The sequence below is a fragment of the Ciconia boyciana genome, chromosome 4 (assembly GCF_034638445.1).
Source record: "Ciconia boyciana chromosome 4, ASM3463844v1, whole genome shotgun sequence".
NCBI classification, from domain to species: Eukaryota; Metazoa; Chordata; class Aves; order Ciconiiformes; family Ciconiidae; genus Ciconia; species Ciconia boyciana.
This window is the reverse complement of record NC_132937.1, coordinates 89701977-89723582: the sequence shown is the minus strand read 5'-3', so window position 1 is coordinate 89723582 and position 21606 is coordinate 89701977. Positions and strand designations below refer to the sequence as shown.

The window sequence follows — 21606 nt, the reverse complement described above, 5'->3', positions numbered from 1 at the left end:
AATGAGAAAAACATAATGACCATGTTTTCATTGCACTATAAAACCTAGGCCACATCTAAATATAAAATCCAGCATATCACATGATTTATAGCCCTAATCCAATATGATTTGAGTTTGATGGGTAGCTTTCCTCAGCCTTCCCGAGTTTTAAATCAAGACATATTTTAATGACTTAGGTGGGGGGGGGAACATCTCCTACTCCAAGTATTCTCAAAGAAAATTTTTGAACATTAATCTTCAAATAAAATTTAGAGTTAATTTCTGCACCCACGTCTATTCATCATGTATGTGATACAGCGTCAAACCATTCAAAATGACTGTGTTACATAGCCTTTATGATTTGCCTTGGAGTGTGCCCCAGTATGCTGGCCAAGAGATGCATACTGACTGAGGTGCACATTGCGTACGAGACTAATCATGAACTGTTGCTTTCTAATTTGTTCCCAGCTTTCCTTACTAAATGGGTTTGTGCTAGATATGGATGGGAACTAACACGCTGCAGTGTGGAAAATCAAGAGTCTAAGCCAAACATCTGCAAAAAGGTGCAAAATCAGCTTGACAATAATAGCTCCAAAAGATCCATACTGGATCTTATTAATACCATGCTAATGAAGGAATGACTTGCCTATTGCCATCAAGAGTATTGCAAAACCAGTTCAAATACAATCAGATGCAGGCCCCCAGAGTTGTACAGAAATTTAGGCTGGCCCCACAGATGATAAAAGTTTATACTCGCTTTTATTTTTCTCTTCAATACAGTGCATTAAGCAGTATGGAAACATTAACAACAAAAATGTAGCTGCAAAATATTCCCTAGCATTGGAATAATTTACCTGCTACTGAGTCAGTCATTCTTTTACATTTCTGTTATGAAATTAAACTTTCTTTTATTAAAAACCCCTTGTGTTCATGACAATGGTTAAACTCTGCTTTAGGTGGAACACCATATTGTGGAATGACGTGTGCAGAACTCTACGAAAAACTGCCTCAAGGGTACAGACTGGAAAAGCCTCTCAACTGTGATGATGAAGTGTAAGTAACTGCCTCAGCAAAAAAACCAAAACAGAATAACACAACATCTGCTATAGGAAATACATGGTGTCTACAAGAAAGTAAACCAAACATTTTTTCAGGAAAACATAAGACCTACATTTAAAAAAAAAACATTTTAAAAAGGGTGCACAAGTGGAAATAATTACTTAAGTCCTTTTGTATCCAGCATGCACTGTTATTTGCCATCAACCCTTTCCCAGGCTCTCCGCTCCTGCCAGATATCCTGTTCTTTTACACAACATGGCTGGGCTTTAGCTCAAAGAGAGCTTTTTGATTATTCAAGAGAAAAAGAAAATTCTTTTCAGACAGTAACCAGCTGTGGAAAATGTAACTCCCGCTATGTATAAATCCATTTTCCTTTGAAAAATGGAATTTGCACAATCTTCCAATAAACATGAATTTGTAGCTTTAACCTATGTATCTAAACTATCAAATGCTGGTGTTTGATTTTTAAAGGTATGACCTAATGAGACAGTGCTGGAGAGAGAAGCCATATGAAAGACCATCATTTGCTCAGATACTGGTGTCACTGAACAGGATGTTAGAAGAAAGGAAGGTAAGAATGAATCCCTATAAAAGAATTAGGCCATGAATAATTTCAGTATAGTTTAGTATTCTGGAGGTAATGCACCTTGCATCACACTCTTTCTGTTTATTTCCTTCCCAGACCTATGTGAATACTACCCTATACGAGAAGTTTACTTACGCAGGCATTGATTGCTCCGCTGAAGAAGCTGCTTAAGAGATTAATCAATGATGTATTGAAGAAAACCAAAACTCAATCTGCTGGAGCCCAAAATGTGATGTGCTGTGTAGAACTGTGTATAGCTCTAACTGTATATAATACAGTAATACTGTTTTACTACAGATATGTATGTGTATATCACACGATAACCTCTGCCTCCACAGGCTGTAGAAGTGTATATACTGTTCAGAGTAGGAATAGACTGAAGTAATGAAATCTGCTTTTCTTTTTTCCTAGTCACGTAGTGTATACATACAATTATTGTAATGCATTAGGTATCGCCATCTTAGATATTTTTGATACTTTCCAAGAGCTAGTGATAGCAAAGTCAGTATCTTATAGCAGTATTTCATAGACATTTCATTGTGATTCAAACAAAAATGCTAAGCTCAATGGAACAATGGGAGCTGCAAGCAGATGTCAATCCAGTATGCTCACCAAGGATAATTAATAATTAAGTAAGATTCCTAATTGAATGTAAAAGTGAGCTATTGAATATAAAAGTAGAAATAATCTGTTCAAAAATTCTATTGACACATATAAGATATAAGGTATGCTATTGCTCTTTCATTGTCCAGTTTAACAGTCAGTGTTTGCCCATATGCAAAATATGCCTATATTTGGAAGTGTTTAATGCTATCGGAGGCAGCCATACAGCAATTATCATGAAGCATAGGACTGAGGAACATACTACATATTGTAAAACACATTTTTACAATTAGCCTGGATATACGTGAGTCTTATTCAATTTGTATTTCATTTAATAATTTCACTGCACAATTATAAATTACTACCTATTATATACAAGCAGGGCCTACTTACTTTTGCTTATTTTATCCCTTATGCAGTTTGTAGTGTGGTATGGCCTCTTAAAAATACTGTACTGAAATACTTCAAAACAATGATATTTGGCCTGCCAGAAAGATCTTCTAGTCCTTAGGGTACATAAATAGAGGCAGGATTGGCCTGAGCTTCTGGTATCAAGTCAACCACGTGGGATCCTGTGGACTTACCCTATTCAAACTTCATGTATCAGCTAACCTCATGCTTTGCACATATGTTCCACTCATCAGCTTATAACTGATAACCAACTCATAAATGACCACCAGACCTCAGTGACTTTCTAGCTGGGTGGATCAGGTCACCCCCCAAGACATGGAGGAAGACGTTAGAGAGTTTCTGGGTGGGTATTTGGTTGGTTACAAGGCAGGGATATCACAGCAGAGTAAAGAGTAACATTATTGGTATACACCAGGCTGACTCAAATGGGAGAGGCACCATGAGCCTTATTAAAAGGGAATAAATCAACAAACAAGGGAGCTGAGATCACCTGTGGGGCCCTGAGATAGGCAGAACTTGCACTGTAAGTACCAGTGCTACAATCTGAGTTTACAAAGAGTGAACAGATTCACTGGACCAAGGAACAACTCCAAAATGGAAAAGAGAAACAAGTTCCACTATATTTTTCATAAAAGACTACTTGGCCAGGCACTTTTGAAGCATGGGCATTGCATTTTGCAGTCCAACCAGGTTCCTACAGGCCAGTGAGGTGAACAGAAATGGACCTTCACAGGTGTTTTCTAGGCTGCCAGGCAAAGCTAGCTAACAACTTCTGCTGGAACTGCTCCATCTTCTGTACAGAATTTTTCACAGGTCTAAAACAGCTTACTGTCTCACACATCTCTAACAAGCAGACACAACTGACTATTCTGCTACTTGATGTGAACCCCTTCTCCTGTGGCAAACTTTTACTTGGACCAATATGTCACATAAGGAAAGAGTCAGTCATTCATCAACCCAATAGGTCTTAATACTGTCTGCATTTTAAGTGCTCCAGTCTCACTGTAAATTTAGCTGAAGGTCACTTAAGTATCCTTATAACTGTTCTTCATATCTTCATTTAACATTGTGGCATGCATCAACTTTCTAATCCGCTGTAATTAAATTTAATTTTTTTTTTAAATTGGCATTTAAAAAAATACACAAAAGAAAACAATAACTCCAATACACAGCTTGAGACGTCTCTATTTAGTCTATACATCACAGAACTACAGCTATTAAGAACATGCACTAGTTCTGTCAGAGTCTCAAATAGGCGAATTGTTTCTACACTTGCAACATGCACTGCATATCCCAAGTTCAACAGCTAGCTTTTACTGTCCGTTATCCAGTGCTGGAAAGCCCGATTTATGGCAGTAGGTGGTGTATAAAGGCTTTCAGCTTAATCATTAGCAGGTTCTATGTTCTGCCTTCCACAGCACAATACATCAGATCTCAGGTCCCTTCCTTTCCAAGTGTCTTCTATTTGTTTCTTTGGTGTCGAGACCATAACACTACCAGTGCCAACAGTTTTCCATTATTCCAAATACCCCACGTCCTAATGTTCTTTATACGGCTCCACTTATTTACACCTGCCGACATCTATGCACAAGCTTAAAGTATCTTCAGCTATTCCCCAAGTTCTTTTTTGATATCACAGCATTAGTTTTCTCATATTCTCTCACATAGTTATCAAGCTCATACTCAGTACAATTTTTTGGTTGGGAAAGAAAAGCAGCATTTCAGACAAGTGGAGTTGGCCATGCTTTGAGGAGTATGTGATGCAGAATGGCAGGTACCTGCTTACAGTCAAGCGTTATCCATAGTTTAAAAAAAAAAAAATCAGACACCTGATCAGAGAAAGTGGAGCCTTTAAGAACAAAAAAGCAGAAGCAAAGCCTCCCCCAAGCCTTCTCCTTCTCCATCCTCAACTTCCATTTATTGCAACAGCTCTGATTGTTCAACAGCCCAAGTGCAGACAGAAAAAAAGGGTCCTTAATATGTCCAAGCAAAACTCAAGAGCTACAGAAGAACACAGTGTGCTTGGCAGGAAAGCTAAGAAATGATCTGAGAACAGACATCACTGGCTAGTGTAATGCCAGGTTCACTAGATACCATCGTGAGGGGAGGGGTAACAAAAACTCCAAACAAGCACCTTTACCCTCATTAGATTGGCTGAGAAGTAAGGTATAACTGCTCTTGGTGATATCTGAATTCAGCTAATCCACTCAATGGCTGCACTTCTCTCACCCCTCAGTAACCCAAAAGGAAGCACACATCTGGTCTTAAATGATGTGGATATTTAATTCTTAATTGTCTGTGGACAAGACTGTGCCTGACAACTTTGAAGTCAAACACAGCCCCTCTCCACTACCCAAAATATGATGGTCAGGCATTTGCTAAAACTAAAATACAAAATGTTGACTATTACATACATCTCATCAAAACATATAAATAACTGATGGAAGGAAATAAGGCAGATGGAAGTGGTCTCTTCTCAGCAGTATCCAGTGACAGGATGAGAAACAACGGCCATAAACAGAAGTCTAGGAAATTCCACTGAGGGTGGTCAAGCCATGGAAGAGGTTCCCTGGAGAGGTTGTAGCGTCTCCAGCCTTAGAGATATTCAAAACCTGACTGGACACCGCAGAGGACTAGACTAGATGATCTCCCCAGATGCCTTCCAATCCCAGTTATACTGTGATTCTGTGAACTCTGCAAGATGGGGAAGGGAAATGCAGAAAATAAGCAGAGCCCCAGCTAAAGGGGATGAGCAATTACAAGGGCATAGTTCAGCTGTAGTCAAACACAAGTTTTCCCTCTTGCTGCTAATTCCCTCCCTGTGCTGGTACATGACATTCCCTGCTCCCAACACACCACTTTTCCTTTCCTTAAGTCACATACTGATCAGCCATTCCCACATGCAAGGCAACTGGTTGGACACAGGGAAACACTGATTAAACAGCAGTTGGAACAAAGCAAGCCAAACTGTTCCAGGCTGTAACTCAAAATCCTCAAATCAAGCAAAACTAGTGCAATGTTTCCTTATAATACTTTAGAGCTCTTTCACATATTCACTTAATAGCACAACATATGACACAGGTGGTGATATTCCCACAGTAGGAGCCAATAGTTTCAGCAAGTCCCTCTGTAAACTGTGGAGGTCTAATCCAGTCTGGAGATCACACCAGTCTCTCACATCTCCAAAACGTGAACTAGGCTTCCAGCTCCTGAAGATGCTAGGTCAGGTTTTGCAATAGCTAAGTCTGTATCATAAATATAAGTGGGAAAGAGAAAAGTATGCTTACAGCAGGTGGCAGCAGAGACATGACAGAGATATGACTCAGAGTTAAGTCACTGTTCCAATGGTTAACTGCACCTATATTCACACCACATGTCAGTTTTGGTGAAATTTCATTACTTCCAGCATCAGAAGACTGTTTTATTTTGCTATTTTTATAAAAAAGTTAGTATTTTGAAGTTATTTTACTTATTGTGCACACTATTTTATCCATTTGGTTGTAATGATTCAATAGTCAACTACATGAAAAAGTTATGAAGAAGACAAGTCAGATGACGGAGGTTCCTTAGATGGCTTATAGAGCCTCAGAATGACCAGTTTGGTCACTGCTAATAGCTTGTTGGATGAATAACACAGGTTCTACAGAGTAGACATTCATCTCTTTCCTTAGATGACTCAAAGCCAAATAATAAAGGCAACCTTCACTAAAAAGATCTCTTTCAAAGCTGGGACGATCCATGAGCAAGTCTACCCCCTTTGTAAAGAACATGCCAAAGCCCCTTCTCTAAGCTGCAGTAGGGCCTGTATACAGGACTGTTCTATTAATATAGAAAGAAGTATTACCTACTCTTAGGTGAGGGAAAATCAGAAGCTTTTTTTTTTTGGACATTCTGAACAGCAGATACAGGACAATAAATATGCAATGCTATTTCTAACCACAACTATCGCCTGTCAGTATCTCATAGAACAGGACACATCCCCCAAGTATTTTAATGCATAAGAAGCAGCTATAGATTCCTTCAATACAGATTTAGTCATACAGTGTACTCATTCTTTGGAGCACGTCTGTGAGAACCGTGAAATCTTCTTTGCACTACTGATCTTCTCTTACAGGGTCCTCAGTCAAGACCATTTTTCTTCACCACTCTCAGCTTTCTTTGATGAATCGGCACAAAGCATAACTAAACTCGGAGCTAGTGTTGTACAACATTCTTACATTTGTTTCCTTCACACAAAAATAAGTGGCAACAGACTTTAAAATCCCCCTCTCTGAAGGCAGCAGATGCTGAATCCTATCTTAAGTGGGAGACAGGGAATTATATCTTCGAATATAGTCCAATTTTAGCTGAAGCAGTGAACTTATTTACTTCTTGAAATACTCTACTTTTTGGAAACCCTTATACGTCAAAGCTTATTGTTTTTACAGTTGAAAAGCTTCCTACAGGCTCAACTCACTTAAAGGAGACCCACTTATTCTGCTCCAGAAGAGGTCACATTTCTACCATTATGACTTTTTGCATCAATTAGTACATTAAACACTACTAAGTTTTTCTCTCTCTCTGAAAGCAGAAGGAGAGGTAGAAAGCAGCAGGAAGGGAAACTGAAAAAGAACACAATAATCTTAAACTTTAATCATACAGCAGAAACTTAAGTTTTATTTCACAGAGCCTGAACAAAGTGAAATCAAAAGTTATATCCAGAACTTTAAACAATCAGTACTTTCACTTACTGCAAATAATAGTTTTCAGCTACACAGAGTAGTAAGGATGATTACAGAAATAATACTCTTTAACAGAAGAGAAAAAAATGCATGGGCTTGCTGTTTAACACAAGAATTTACTTGGCACATCTTTCTTACTTGTATTTTGTGCATTTGTGTTTTCTCCTTCCTGTACATCTTAAGCTTCAAAGTAGATACAGTCAAGTTTTCCCATTAGATTTTTCCATTGTCCTCTTTTTTACATCAGAAAAATAATTGGTACTGAAGCATTACAGAGCAGTGAGCCAAACTGAGGTTGATTTTTTTCCCCCATCTTGTTCCTCCAGAGCCATAATAATCACCATTTTTTCCTCTTATTGTCCTCCTTGACCTTCCAAAGGATTAGTTCCATACAAGCAATTGCATCTTCCCTGGAATTATGACCATCAACTAGAGGAGAACAAAAAAATTAAATTAGAAGTGTTAGATTATGTATTCCTTTATAAAAGAATGGTAGCTTTGTTTACTAAGCTGAACAATTGTCTTAATATTCAAGACAATACTTGGTATTCAGACAGTTTTTGGTGCAACTTCTTGCTACCAGGATTCAAGGTAATAACCACATGCTTCTAGCAGTCCAGCATTGTCTGGCAATATTCAGTTTCCCACTGCATCATCCAGCTTCAATATCCAACAGAGCCTGGATTAGTAGCCTAGAATATCCAACAAAACTGTCTTTGGAAAACTAGCCTCTCCAAGTCAGGTACTTTCAAATCAGAAGTTGAAAGAGTAACAGATGACAAGCTGATTTTGGAACTAGATGGTAAATTTCTGTCTTGGTTAATTAAGGACAATCTACTTGTCCTGATCTACTGAACTGTTCCACAAAATTTGAACAGAATGGACTTAAAGGTTTTAAATTATATATGGTTATACATTTTTATTACGTGTTTAGTCAAAGCTTAAAAAGTCAACAACTTACAAGTTAATACGTGTTTTATACAATTCCCATAACTACAAAAAGTACAGTAGAAAGGTTTTAATGCATTCTGACCAGGAAATAGTGGTAGTCACCCAAACAAGAAATGCATATAATCCTCTCATTAGTTGGCACTTAATGTAGGCATCAGAATACCCTTCCTAACATTGAGTCAACACGAGAAAATGCTGGCTGCCAGGATAATGGTAGTTAACTACTAAAAGTTCCGAATGCTCCTTACTGAAAGCCAAAGCTGCATGTTGGGGCTCTCCTAGCAACTTTAGGACAGGTGGAGAATAGACCTACTATATTCAGCCATCATCTTCATAAACAGAAATTTGACACAGTGTCAAATAGTCACATTGTCTAATTTGAATATGTGTCCCTCAGTAAATCCTATATGAGCTGATCAAGGGAAGTCTAAATCCTGTATGGTTTAAGTTATGTTAAACAAAGATACCATTTTGAGTATAGAATTTTTAATAAAGGTACAGAAGATCTCAGATAAACGGGTTTGGGACAGGGGCTGGTTATTCAGAAACCAAAGAAAGTTGTGGAAGGAAAATCTGACAGCATAGAGTTCAGCATTTTCATCTCAAGGTGGCAAAATCCCCTCCCCATTCTATGTTTCTGAGTCAGTGGCTCAAAAAGAAAAAGGTATTGCTTCTTTGCACTATAGCAGTGCATTACTGCACAGATTCCACATCTACTGATTCCACAACTGCTTTGGGCAGGGGAAAACGCCACAATGTAGTAAGTTGATACTAGGGAGAAAAATAATTTTCTTAGATTTAATTGAGTTGTTCCATTCCCCAAAGAAGCAGAGGACTTAAGTGCTATCACAACAAAAGATGACTCAATATTAGAAGTACAAGCTTCTAGCTTTCTCTTGTAAAACTTAAATGCCAGTGATTTGAGATCATTTTTCATATGTAGCAGCCTAGACTCAGAAGCAAAGATCTTCAGACATTTACAGACATGTAATTGTAATTCAGATATCTACTGTCTTAAAGCAGGGCAGTATCTCCTTGAGTGTGGAAATGGTTATACTTCCCTCTCAGTGAACACATAATTTACACAGTCGTGGTAGTCATCTGCAATAGCATGTGTGTTACATGAATGCTTTCACCAGCATATTTTATAAGAACTATCCCTGCAATATCTATTTAGATAGGACATATAAAAAGCTGTGGAAGCTAATGGAGGAGAGTCATAGCTTTTATCTGTGGCAGAGAAGTTTACATCACTTAGTAACTTCTACTATTCACAGAATCAGAAGACAGCTGGTAATAACCTTGCAGGTTCTCGTTTTCTCCCCTCCTAAATGTACCTTAAGAAATAGAACAGAACAGTTGCCAATAATCAAACAGAAACTGTTTTGTCATTTGGATAAAAAAAAAAAGGTGATCCTGTGAGCCTCCACCGTTACTGTCTTTTGCCAGAGAAAGCTCCAGTTCTCATTTGCTTTCCAACCCATGAAGTAGTGCTCTGCCTTGCCATTCCACCCTTCGGCTGCTGCTATTTTTAACTGCTTAAGAAAGTACAACCTGTATGAGACATGTTTTTCAAATAGTCTCAAAAGGCTCAATTATTGAAACCATAGTCTTCTAGCTCTGTTATGTATTCTTCAATTTTTCAGTGAAGTCAAGTATATGATATACTGTAAGTCAAGCTACCTCAGCAGTTGCAGTTCTTGTACCTTAGACACCAAAAATCCTGGAGTTGAGACCCTTTAAAACACATTCCTAGTCAAACTCCAGTTTGAGACAGTCAAAAAAAGGCAAACAGTCAATTAAATTCAGAGCAAGCAAAATCACCACAGGCCTACTGCTTTGTGATAGCAAAGGGTGTTTCATTCTACTAATCTCTAGGTTTATAAAAAAAGCAAATCCAGATGAAGTTTATTACCTTGTTCTTGCACTAGCACAAAACTAACACAAACTAGCACAAAGCAGCAGCACAAGCCAATATAAACATAGGGAATGGAAGTCATGCATTGGGATTTTTTTTCCATTTTTTCTAGAAGTGGCAGCTACCTAGCTCTACAGGTTAAGCTTGGATTTTAAAAGCTCAGTGGTGATCAACAAAGAATGATTAAATCCAAACTTAAGCAGAAGAGCCTGCTAAAGGCAAACTTTTGGCTATTTGAGATAGCCATCGTAAAGTCTGTAGAAATAACTTTTGACATTCCCCTTACCCCCACTGCAGTGCTATGCATCAGACTGTCAGAGCAAAGGAAGCCAGCGGATATTGTAAGCTTTGAGATGCAGTATTTAGCTACTTCATTGGGTATCAAAGGCCATCAAACTTTGCTCAGTGTGACCATTTATGTATTCCCTGGGCAATGAAGATATGTTAGGAGAATAGAGTATTATTTGTTGTCCAGAAGGCTTCACTGATAAAAGCAAATATGAATCTGCCAGTTTATTAGCTACTCAATTTAATTTGTTCCATGATCAGATTAAAAACAATTATTTAGAACAGCATGGGCAAGGCAAAATACATCTGTCAAATGCAATGTTTCATAAGTATTATATGCACACTATAGAATAGATTTATTGATTTGTCTTTGACAGCCAGCCAAGAAATTTACCATAATTTTACTACTGAAAACCCCAGCTGAAAAGCACCTGTATCTGCTTGGTTAAAACACAACACCAACCATCTTGCCCTTCAGGTATATCCTCTGCATTTACTATACTATTGAAGGAAAGGTATCCAAGACAAAGCTTTAAATGACAGTGAGTGTATTACTACCTTTTCAGTTTTCTGCGTTACTCCTGTCTCCCGTTTCATGATGAAATATACCTATTCCTTAATAAGAACCCACATTCTTACCATCATCTTGACGAATTCGTCTGAGGTAGTCAGCCATCAGATTTCTAAGTGCTCTTTTGTGAGGCAAACCTAGCCGATGAGGAAACACTACTGATGTGTCCACTACTGTGTCATGAATTAGCTGGAAAAGAGCAGAAGCCACAGTAATGATTACACATCCGGCTACAGTCCTGCACCTCTTTTATTTATTAAAGAAATCTCATCTAGCATCTAAATACCATTTCCTTTGTCAATAATATGCCAAAACACTATGTCATCTGTCCTGTATTCCTCTGTTCATTACTGAATGGCAAACTGTGGGGCAAGAACTGTGGAAAAATTGTGCTTTGCAGTGACTTCTGTACACTGCATTGACATTTATTCATTAGTTTTATATATATACAGTGAACATGATTAATTCTGGTTTTAGCTAGCCAATACCATACTGCAAAGTCTCATTTGCTTTGGCCTTTAGATATCACTAGCAGGGAAGCCTATCAAGGCTAAATTCTAATTCCTTCATTAGTAATAATCACAGAATGATTGAGGTTGGAAGGGACCTCTGGAAGTCATCTTGTCCAAACTCCCTGCTCAAGCAGGGCCACTGAGAGCCAGCTGCCCAGAAATGGGTCTAGATGGCTTTTGAGCATTTCCAAGGATGGAGACTCCACAACCTCTCTGGAGAACCTGTGATAGTGCTTGGTCACCCTCACAGTGAAAAAGTGTTTCCTGATGTTCAGAGGGAACCGCCTGTGGTTCAGTCTGTGCACACTGCCTCTTGTCCTGGCATGGGGAACCACTGAAAAGAGCCTGGCTCAGCCTTGTTCATCCCTCCCTTCAGGTATTTATAGACATTCATAATAGCCCCCCCGAGCCTTCCTGAGCAGATGGTTGTTTCTTACGGAATATTGCTGCCTTTGATATTTAATAGCATAATCCATGCATTTCTGGTACCTAAGGTAAACCTGACAGGCAGCATAATTGTTTACAGAGCCTAAGAGCAATACCTTAGTATTACCTGAATTGTTACTCCCTTTTATGCATTTGCCAGCATGAGTTCAGCAAGATCAGAAAACTTACAATTCTAGGTTTCTGTGAATTCTGAAATAAAGGCAGTATTATTCACAGAATCACACAGAATCGTATAGGTTGGAAAAGACCTTTAAGATCATCAAGTCCAACCATAAACTGGTGATGTATGGTTGCATAGCTAGAAGCACAGAACAGCAAAGCAGGAAGCCCAAATGTCAGAATCTCTACCATACTGTGTTTGTATATACAGCTCTTCCTTCTCTGAATGTAGTATTACCTTTAATACAGCTATCATTTAAAAATCAAGTACATTTCATTCTTTTTTTCATACTTGTTGATCTGCTGAAATGCAACATTCTTTTCCCTTTTGAAATTAATTAGAACACAGTAAAGACAAGTAGTCACCTCTTAAAATTGGCTTCAAACAAATTATTTTACCTTGAGAACAAATAAGTTATTTTCTAAGCAGTGTCCAATTAAAATCGTCTCTGCACTGAACAAGTTTAGCAGTATTGCCTGTACATCTCGAAGAGATGTTGTGGTATCCTTCAGATCATTCTCCGTTGCTCCAGAGAGTCTAAAGTCAGATTTAGATGAGGTTCATTAACAGAGACACTAAGAAATATCTAGAAGAACTAAGTTTACAGTGGTCATTCCCCCAGCATCTCAAGTTAACACTAGCCAGCTTTGAAACCACACAACATTGAAGTCAACATAAGGCATTTTTTCATTCTCTTCCTTTTCACCTAGATAGAGTAAGATAAACTAAGCTAGGTGATATTAACTCAGCTCTGCCACTATGAGCCACTGAGCCTGTTTAAGCATGGACCATAGACAGGATTCTGAGCAAACAAATATTGCTGTTGAAGTAGGAACACATTATGTTGGTTCTCCTCCAACTTCTTTTACAGTGAGGCTCAAAACCTGTGTTTCTTCTCAGAGCAGCTGCAGGACTTCGAAGAACTAATAGGAATCCAAAACACATCTTCCAGGTCTCAAAGACAAAACACAACAGTAAGACCAAATACAAGTGATCTGCACTAAATACAGCCAAATCTTGTTAAGCTGTACAGTCTGATGGTCTCAATGCATGGCTTATGACTATACTGCTTTTCTGTGAGACAACATTTATAGATGAAATTTGCATTTGCTTCTAACCCCTTAGGGAATTTAGCAAGTTCTGGGAGGTTTAACTTAATTTTTTTTTTTTTTTTTTTGGAGGAAGGGAGAAAAAGTCTTCAAATGTGGAAAAAAATAAATTGAACTAGGCAAAGAGAAAAATCATTCTTAATTGAGCTTGTAAGAACAAAAGCCTCATTCCTGACTGAAGGTCTTTGATTTATGTTACTAGAAATAGACATTTAAGAGAGGCATGTTTCTTCTTATACAGTTATCTGCCAATTTATTAAGTCTAATCCTGAAGTACTATAGACTAATTAGCATACCTTATATCGTAGTCTACAACTTTACCATCTGGTTTAACAAACGTATCATAGACAACCTGTAGCTTGGCATCGACCACTGTCACTCTAGTTAGTTCCAAGCCGTGGGTTGTGTAACACTAAAGAAAAAAGTAAATTTAACGAGCATTTACACAGCAATGACATTTCCTTACATTATGTAAGTTGTACAGAAAGCAGAACTGGCTACCAACTCAACAGATCCAAACGATTTTGCTCACTACATATTCAACATTAAAGGTTTAGTCACGTAGAGTGACTAGTAAGACTGAAGGTCTAGTCATGTAGAGTTACTAGTCAGAGTTCTGCAGACCTCAGAGACATGAGTTCCAAACTACTACAGCTAGGAAATTGCTTCATAAACAGCAATATAGTTTTCTATTAACTGAACCAAACTTTTTAGGTTGCTCATACCGTCTCACAGTCCAGAGCATATACACCATAGTTTCCATCAAAAGGCGGTGATTTAATTAATGTCTTCATGAAGCCGTCCAATTTCTCCCTTCTTCCATCATGAACATGAAGCTGCAAAATTTCCATTAGTATTTAAGTGCAAGTTTGCTAGATATCTTACCCAAATTGCCAGACAATTTGTTTCTCTAACAGACTCAGGAGCATAAATATATATATATTATATATATAATACTTCTTGTCAATATTTGCCACACAATTTACTAAATGCTAGTAAGTAAACCTAAAAGGCTTATACCAAACTGTTCACAGAAAGCTATGACCCAGCTTTAAGTCAAAGGACACAGAAAGCAAAACTGAGATACTTCATTATTTAAACCTTCTGAGAACATTATTCCTACCTTTGCAATCTGACATCCAGCAGATCCAACTATTCTCTCACAACAGCTATAGTGTTTTTCCATGCCACCAGGAACTGCCAAAAAGAAAAGTCGAAAATTCAGCAGTTTTTGCAGCAACTAGCAATGGCAAAAACAAATCAGTACCCTCACTCCTCCTCTCAAATTTCTTTTCCATTGTCTCCTGAGACTGCACTGTGGAAAGAAGTAAGTCCCACCTATGCCAAGATTACAAACTGTACATCATTCCCCCCCCCGGCCAAGACAAGGTTTTCAAGGTTTACCACAAGACAAGGTTTACCAATGAATGGGAGAGAGAAAGTTGTAGTATGTTCTAGAAGGTTCTCCCTGAAGGAAATACTTAATGTGGCTTCTGAGTATTTAAGGTGTCTCTCAGAAAAGATGACAAGGTTCACTTAGAACTCAGTACAAGACCACACAATGAACATTTCTCCACCTTCTTCCCACATGGTTTTATTAACATCAGTTTTCCTAAAGTTATGGCATATTCAGAGAAAACAGGCCACATTCCCAAAAGTACAGCAGAATGTATCTCAGTTGAACCTTGTGCAAAAAAGTTTCATACTATGATCTTGTCGAGTTTTGACATGAGATGTTATAACTTTTAACAGCTTCCACAAAGATTGAATGCCAAGGATACCTACCTTTTTGTTCCAATACTCTACCAGAATGATAGTTGCATTCTTCTTTACGTCTATATTCTCCTGAAGAAGTAACAGCATATACTTCGCCACACCTACAGCACACTCTTTTGAGAGCTTAAAAAAAAAAAAAAAAATTATATTTCCTAGCTGGCTTACCATAAAGTTAGAAAATGCTCAATTGAAGTGTAAAATAAGTTACATGAACAGTAATTGCAAAAGCAGAGTATCAATACGTAAGCAGCCTCCCAAGATTAGCCATGTATTAAAAAAAGTTCCTCTATAGCACAATAAGAAATTCAAGTTTACCTGCAACTTCTTCAATTATTACGTTGAAACAAAAATTAAGAAAGACCTATGAAGCTTCATGGTTTAGCTATGAAAGCTTGTGAATTCACTTGTTGTGCAGGCACTAAATATGGAACACTGCTGTAACGTATAATTTTATACCTGTGTATTTTACTGTCCTCTGAACCACTGACTGAAATTCAATTTTATTGCAGTCTAGTAGGCACTTACCATCATATGCAGCATTTTTTACAACCCCAGTAAGTATAGCACCACCACTTTTTTCAGGGTTTGGTCGAGGGAAGTTATTTTCATCCAACTGTTCCTCAGTCAGAAGATAATCTTTTAAAAGTTCATATAGAGCACCACCTGTAAATGCTAAAAAAAAACCGAACCAAAAACCTAAAAGTAAACAAACCCAAAGCTTAAGCAATATTAGAACAAATGTAAGTAGCACTTAAATATCCTAGTACTTCCAAAATAAAACCCAACTGAAATTACAAGATAGGCACTATAGTTTACATGCAAAAACTATATGCTTGTACCTCAGAGCAATTAGAAGTGATTAGAGGTGAAGCATTATTCGAAACAAAGACACTAAACAATAGGGAAGTTAATTCACTTGCTATCCCAGACAGGCTAGGCATGCAATAGTAAACAACATGCTCTTTTCAAACAAAAGTTCAACCTTTTTCCCCTAAGAAGGAGCCTTCAGATATAAATAGGGAATTGTGTTGGAAAACTTTGCAGTAGCTAATAGATAAAGCTTGACCAAAAACAAAGCAACATTTTGATGCTGAAATAAGCCCATTTATAGGCTAAAGTGGAGAACTGACATCTCCCTTTACCTTTCTCTTCCTCTGACTTTATGGATCCAGCACCACTGGAAGATCTGCTGCTACTAAGTTGCCCTGAATACAGGAAAACATATTTTTACCATTTCTCCTCCATTTTAGATTTCCTGTTAATATCCTAAGCAAATATTTATAAATCAAAACATCCATTTATTTCAGTGATACATTTCTACAAAAGGATTTAAATATACAGAAATATCTTTACTAAAGTTAAACTAAATAATCCTTTTAAGACATTTCTCTGCTGTTCTAAGTTCTAGACTTACAACCCATTTAAAAAAATCTTCATTGAAAGCAAAACTACCATGATCTCTCAGCTTTTTCAGAGTCTTCACAGCAAAATTCAGGTACATTTTTTTACTGCCACAACGATCATAAACAGATTGTTCTTCTATCAGGGCCTATATTTAAAAAAAAGAAAAGAGATTGAGTGTTAGTGGAGTACTGTATGCTCTACAAAAAGCACTGCCATTTAGAATCTGAGATTCTGAACCTAGAGGTAGATACACATGCAAGTAGTGTCCTAAATATGAAGTGCAACAGGAGTCACAAATTCAGATGGATGAGACACCTAGAAAGACAAATTCAGTACTTATGAAGCAAAGATCTGCAGGGGAAATCAGTGCTCCAACTCAGAATTTAAATCTAATCCTTGTGTGAATTTGAACACTCTTAGGGTAACCATTCCTGTGGCTAGACAGCTTTTTCTGATCCTGCTTCAAAGGAGGCATTATTACTTTTTTAGGTGAAGAAATGTTTCCTTCATTTTATTTCTGTAAAGTCATAAGAAACTGAAGCGAAAGGAAGGTCCAGCACCTTTTAACTCTGAAGAAGCACACTCGAAATAAGGACTATGTTCATTAATCTTCTGAGAGAAGAAAAATGCTTCTTCCCTGATTTTATTTCACTGTTTACACTACCTGCGTAGTCAACAAAAGAGAAGCTCATTTCAGGCATAAACACTGCCTTCTAACAATCACTACAGCAAGTACAATTCACAAGTTACAACCTCTCAGCTGAGGAAAAGAGAAAGTGGAGAACTGATGAAGCTGAGAAATAACACAGGAGAAAGTAAAAGGGAAGGTAAAAGAAACATTACTTAGAATGAAGAGTCAGGCATACAAAGGTATACTGCATAATACAGAGAACACACTGTAAATGGCAGAGTAGTAACATCTGATGTTTTACCAGCTTTCATTCAACGTATAATTAAATATACATACAGAGCCTTATCAGGACACCTCCAGAAAGTCTTCTGATTTCCAGCTTGCAAGAAATTTAGATGACCTAAAGGTTAAGCTCCAGATATTTGTGCCTGTCAGACCATATCTGTTGGCTATAACCTTGAGTAGCACTTTGTGTGGTGTAAACAGTAAATACAAGATCAAAGGCTCAAAATGATTGAGAAATTTATAGTTGTTCTTCAAACATGTTTTACTGCTACCCTGAATAGGTCTCAAAGTCATTATTACATTCCAGGAAGCCTCCAGTATTCACAAAAAGATTTTTATTTTGCATTTGCAAAAGAAAAACCTTTCCTTTTTAATACTAAAATAACACGTCTTTTTGGAAGCTAATTAGCAGTGCTAAAGACAAATGGTTTTATTTGGTGAAAACTGAAACTGATTGGTAACACTGGCAAGTATAAGATCAAGTACATTTTAATTTCTGCCTACTGAAAAATCTGAAATATTTGCCTTAAAAAAAAAATCAAATAAAAAACCCCACCAACACAGTGTGCAAGATAAGACTTACTGACTTAATTCAGAAGTGGAATTGCAAAGATCTATAAAACATTACAAACCTTGTCCATAGCTTCATTCACTGTGCTACAAATTTTGATGCATTCTGCAAAAAAAAACCTGACATATCGCTGTCTTGTCTCAAATGGTACTTTGGATCCTGATTCTGGAATGGAAGGCCTTTGCTGAGTAGAAACCTTAAAAAAACCAAACATACTAATGTGGTCAATATGTAACAAATAGCCCAAAGAACTAAAACCAGTTCAAACATTCTTTTGCCCATCCCCAAAGAAAATAAATAAATAAAAATCAAAAATTTCTGAATAGCTATTTGGAAAACTGGAATTGCATATGACAGGGAGCCAGAAACAACCATCAGCAATAGTAGCTGATAGAGGTCTTCCCTGCTTGAACTAAACAAAGTAGTCTTTGCTCAAAGTTATGTGAGGTATTAAAACTATTTTTTTAACTTTTTTCCTCAGAGGATGTTCAGTCCTTCAGCAAGCACTAGCAGTTCAGTTATGATTTAAGTCATGCTCTCCATCTGACCTTTATTTCAGGCAGTGCTTCACTCAGAGCGTAAACTAAGGACCCAGTGAACTAGACTGAAAAAAATGAGTTTGTTTTTAGGAACCTATAGACTTTGTTAGGCAATGCAATGTAGAGGTTTTGCTTATCACAACATGCTTATTTTCACATTAAGCACAGAAGTTAAAATCATCACATTCAAAAATCTGCCAGTAAGTTAGGTTAACCATGGTACTGTCACACCCAAAAAGGTCCAAACAGATAAAAAGATGCATTGTGTATATCAAAAAAGGAGTAATATGTCTATACCACATTTATTTGCTAAGGAAGATCCTTTAAGAGCAGCATTTAAATGTGTGTGCTACCACCAGGGAGAAGGTAATTTTTGCATAAAGGGAACAAAGGCAATGCGTATCATTGTCACAACCTAGTGTCACCATTATTGGGGCATGCAGTATTCTATTTAGGAAACAAGAAGGTACACACTGGAGATACGAAGCATGAAGTAATCCATACTTAATATCTTTTAAAAATGTCAATAACCAAACTGACTGAAGCTATAATATTGGACATTTTTAATCGGAAAGCAAAACTCACTCCAGGAATCTTCAGTGACCTCTACTTCAAAAAAAAGCAAGGTTAGCGTAATTTTTCTGAGAAGAGAAACTCTGCCACTCAAAATTACAAAGCAAAGTTCGCACTAACAAACCAAAACATGCCTGCATTAACTTCTTGACAAGTTCCTTGAAAGCCCTTTAATTTATAAGGGTACCTCTCGAAGCCAAATAAAGCCCTTCATCAGCTATCATCTGCCACCATACACAGTATGAAGTTTTAAGAGAAAATAACCAACGCGCAAGCATGACTTGACTGAAAACAAACTAGTACTTAACTCTCCCATCACAACCACTTGGATTAACATTTATAGCTTACATTCCTGTAGTGCTGGCTAGTACAACCAAGGAAAATGAAAATACAATTTGCATAGCAACTTGATTAAAGCACAGAGGAAACAAAGTAATTTTTTTTAAAGAGCTATACTGGAATATCACATTACTGGGTCTACATTATAAAATACTGTTTGAAATTAACTTCTGTTCCCATTAAATCCACTTCTGTTCCCATTCATATATCCAGTTCTGCTGCAGTAACTCTACAGTACCTTGCATGGCACAAGAGTGGTCCTTTTGAATGAACTAACAGAAAGTCCACAGGGCCTTGCTGTTGCAACATTTCCTTCCAGCAGTGTATGCAGTTGACCACTGCTGGTTTCAATGGGCTGAGCTTCAACGAAATTTAAAGAGGCTGAAACACACGGAAGATACGGACTGAATCTAAACTCTAATGGTAAGGTTTCTTATTTAAATCACATTAATCTGGAACACAGGTATTTCACAGCTGCTTTGTCAAAGAAGGGTAAAAGTAAACTAATGCACAGAAGCAAACCTGGAACATCAGGAAACATATTAAGACTTCACTTTTGCCAATAGATTTTATGCAAAGTCTTCTCCAGTATTTTTGAGATCGTGTATCAGTTTGAAGATGTTGGAATAAAGCAGCCACAGAAGTCAAGTTAACAGCTATTTTCAAGGTGTAATGACTATGATTTTTAAACACCTGCTGGCCTGCCTTCCCTGTCCCTTTGCCCTCCCCTGCAAAAAAAGCATGATAAGAAGAAAAAAAAAAAGGAAAAAAAATCAGGAAAACCACCATTCTAACCTCATCTTCCAATGCAATCAGTAAGTGCCTTGAAGTATTGCTTTGCATTTTTAAAGTCAGGGAAGCTACAGATCTCAGAAATAAAAATTTGTCATGAGATTCTGGAGCCAAGGTGCCCGCATTTGACTCGCAGGCATCCTGCTCGGTCCCCTTTCCACTGCAGCTACCAAGACTTCAAATATAGCCTTGTAGCTGGATAAGGCACCTATCTGCACAAGCTAAGTGCTCACCATTATTCAACTCACAGCTAACATTCACCAGAACAAAATGAACACATTCAAGTGATGCCTAACTGAAGCAAAAGGAAGGTTAGTTTGTCAAACCTACAGATCAAGCTGTCATACCCATTGGTCCAATGTGTTGAAATCGAGCAGCTGACAATCCAGATGTAGTTTTCTTCTGTTGAGAAGTTGTAGCAATAAAAGCTTGTCCCCTTTTAACTGCAGCTGCAAACTCCGTTGCCTCCCAGTGTGCCTGCTGAATTCCTGCACCACGACCCTGCTGCCAAGGAGGTGCTTTCAAAGGTACCATTACATTTTTGTTACGTACCTGATACACACATACAGAAAACCAGAGTTAATATTCAAGCAGTTCCAAATCATAGCAAGACAGTGTTAAAGTTAACACACTGCTTCTTAAAACTGAATTTTACTATCAGATTCAGAGCTCAGGATGCTGTCCCTGGAAGGAAAACGCCAAGCTGAAAGAGCTCAGGGGTGGTGGAGGGGGCTTAAAGAATTATGCCTGCTATTAATATTGCCACCTAAAGCACTGTAAAAGCAGGGAAAGCAAAAGCCACTTTAGGTTTCCAAGTACTGTATCTGTAATCTCATAGTACAAACCTCCACTCCAAACTGACTTTTCAATACTCATTACCCTCAGCTACCCTGGGCAGCTTACTTCGCCTGCATCAGGAACCAACTCTAAGTACTACAATTTTTGCTACAACTTTTAACAGAAGAGTTGATGAGACATTTGTTCTAATTCATTTCAAAATATTTTTACAATTAGATTACAAGATCCAGCCAACCTGAAGTTCAACATGAGTCTACAGATACTAAGTAAAGCTATGTTGACCTGCAGTTTATTACAAGATTATAACTCACATCATATTTTGCCGTGTGTGCAATTCTTCTCTTTTGTCCAGGAATATTTACTTTGGTTTCTAATAAACTGAGATCTGCATTTCCTCCATAGGCCTATTAAAAACAAGAACAGACTATTTAGACCAACCATTATGAAGCTCTAGACTTCAGTAATACCCTCATGACCCATTCACTCCAATGTTTCAGGATATTCAGTCAAAAAACTCCCAGGAAAATTACAATTCCATCAGTATTAGACAGTATTTTACATTCAGAACAGTTAAGCCACAGTG

At 37.6% G+C, this 21606-nt stretch overlaps 2 protein-coding genes across 2 annotated transcripts in view; one reads left to right on the top strand and one right to left on the bottom strand.

Annotated features, from left to right (window-relative positions):
- Positions 1–1875, top strand: part of TEK (TEK receptor tyrosine kinase) — a 40869-nt gene extending 38994 nt beyond the window's left edge. The window contains exons 21-23 of the mRNA XM_072859163.1: positions 936–1032; positions 1510–1609; positions 1721–1875. Of these exons, the coding sequence (XP_072715264.1) occupies positions 936–1032; positions 1510–1609; positions 1721–1795 (272 nt within the window). The 3' untranslated portion in view covers positions 1796–1875. The remainder of the gene's footprint in view (positions 1–935; positions 1033–1509; positions 1610–1720) is intronic.
- Positions 1876–7696: 5821 nt separating this feature from the next.
- On the bottom strand, positions 7697–18052 carry LOC140651473 (RNA exonuclease 1 homolog). Its single transcript, XM_072860946.1, has 10 exons — positions 18044–18052; positions 16544–16640; positions 15617–15763; positions 15101–15214; positions 14439–14512; positions 14041–14151; positions 13612–13727; positions 12605–12743; positions 11156–11276; positions 7697–7788 (listed from the first exon to the last, which is right to left on the bottom strand). The coding sequence occupies exons 1-10, from the start codon at positions 18050–18052 to the stop codon at positions 7697–7699; spliced, it is 1020 nt and encodes a 339-aa protein (XP_072717047.1).
- Between the last annotated feature and the right edge of the window lie 3554 nt (positions 18053–21606).

What these genes read in the sequence shown, in the direction of transcription:
- LOC140651473 (XM_072860946.1), bottom strand. An exon ending in GAAAAAGCTGAGAGATCATG is followed by an intron (nt 15,764 to 16,543) that starts GTAGTTTTGCTT and finishes GTTTTTTTTTAG; the next exon opens with CATTTACAGGTGGTGCTCTA. An exon ending in GTTGTAGACTACGATATAAG is followed by an intron (nt 12,744 to 13,611) that starts GTATGCTAATTA and finishes ATCTGACTTTAG; the next exon opens with ACTCTCTGGAGCAACGGAGA.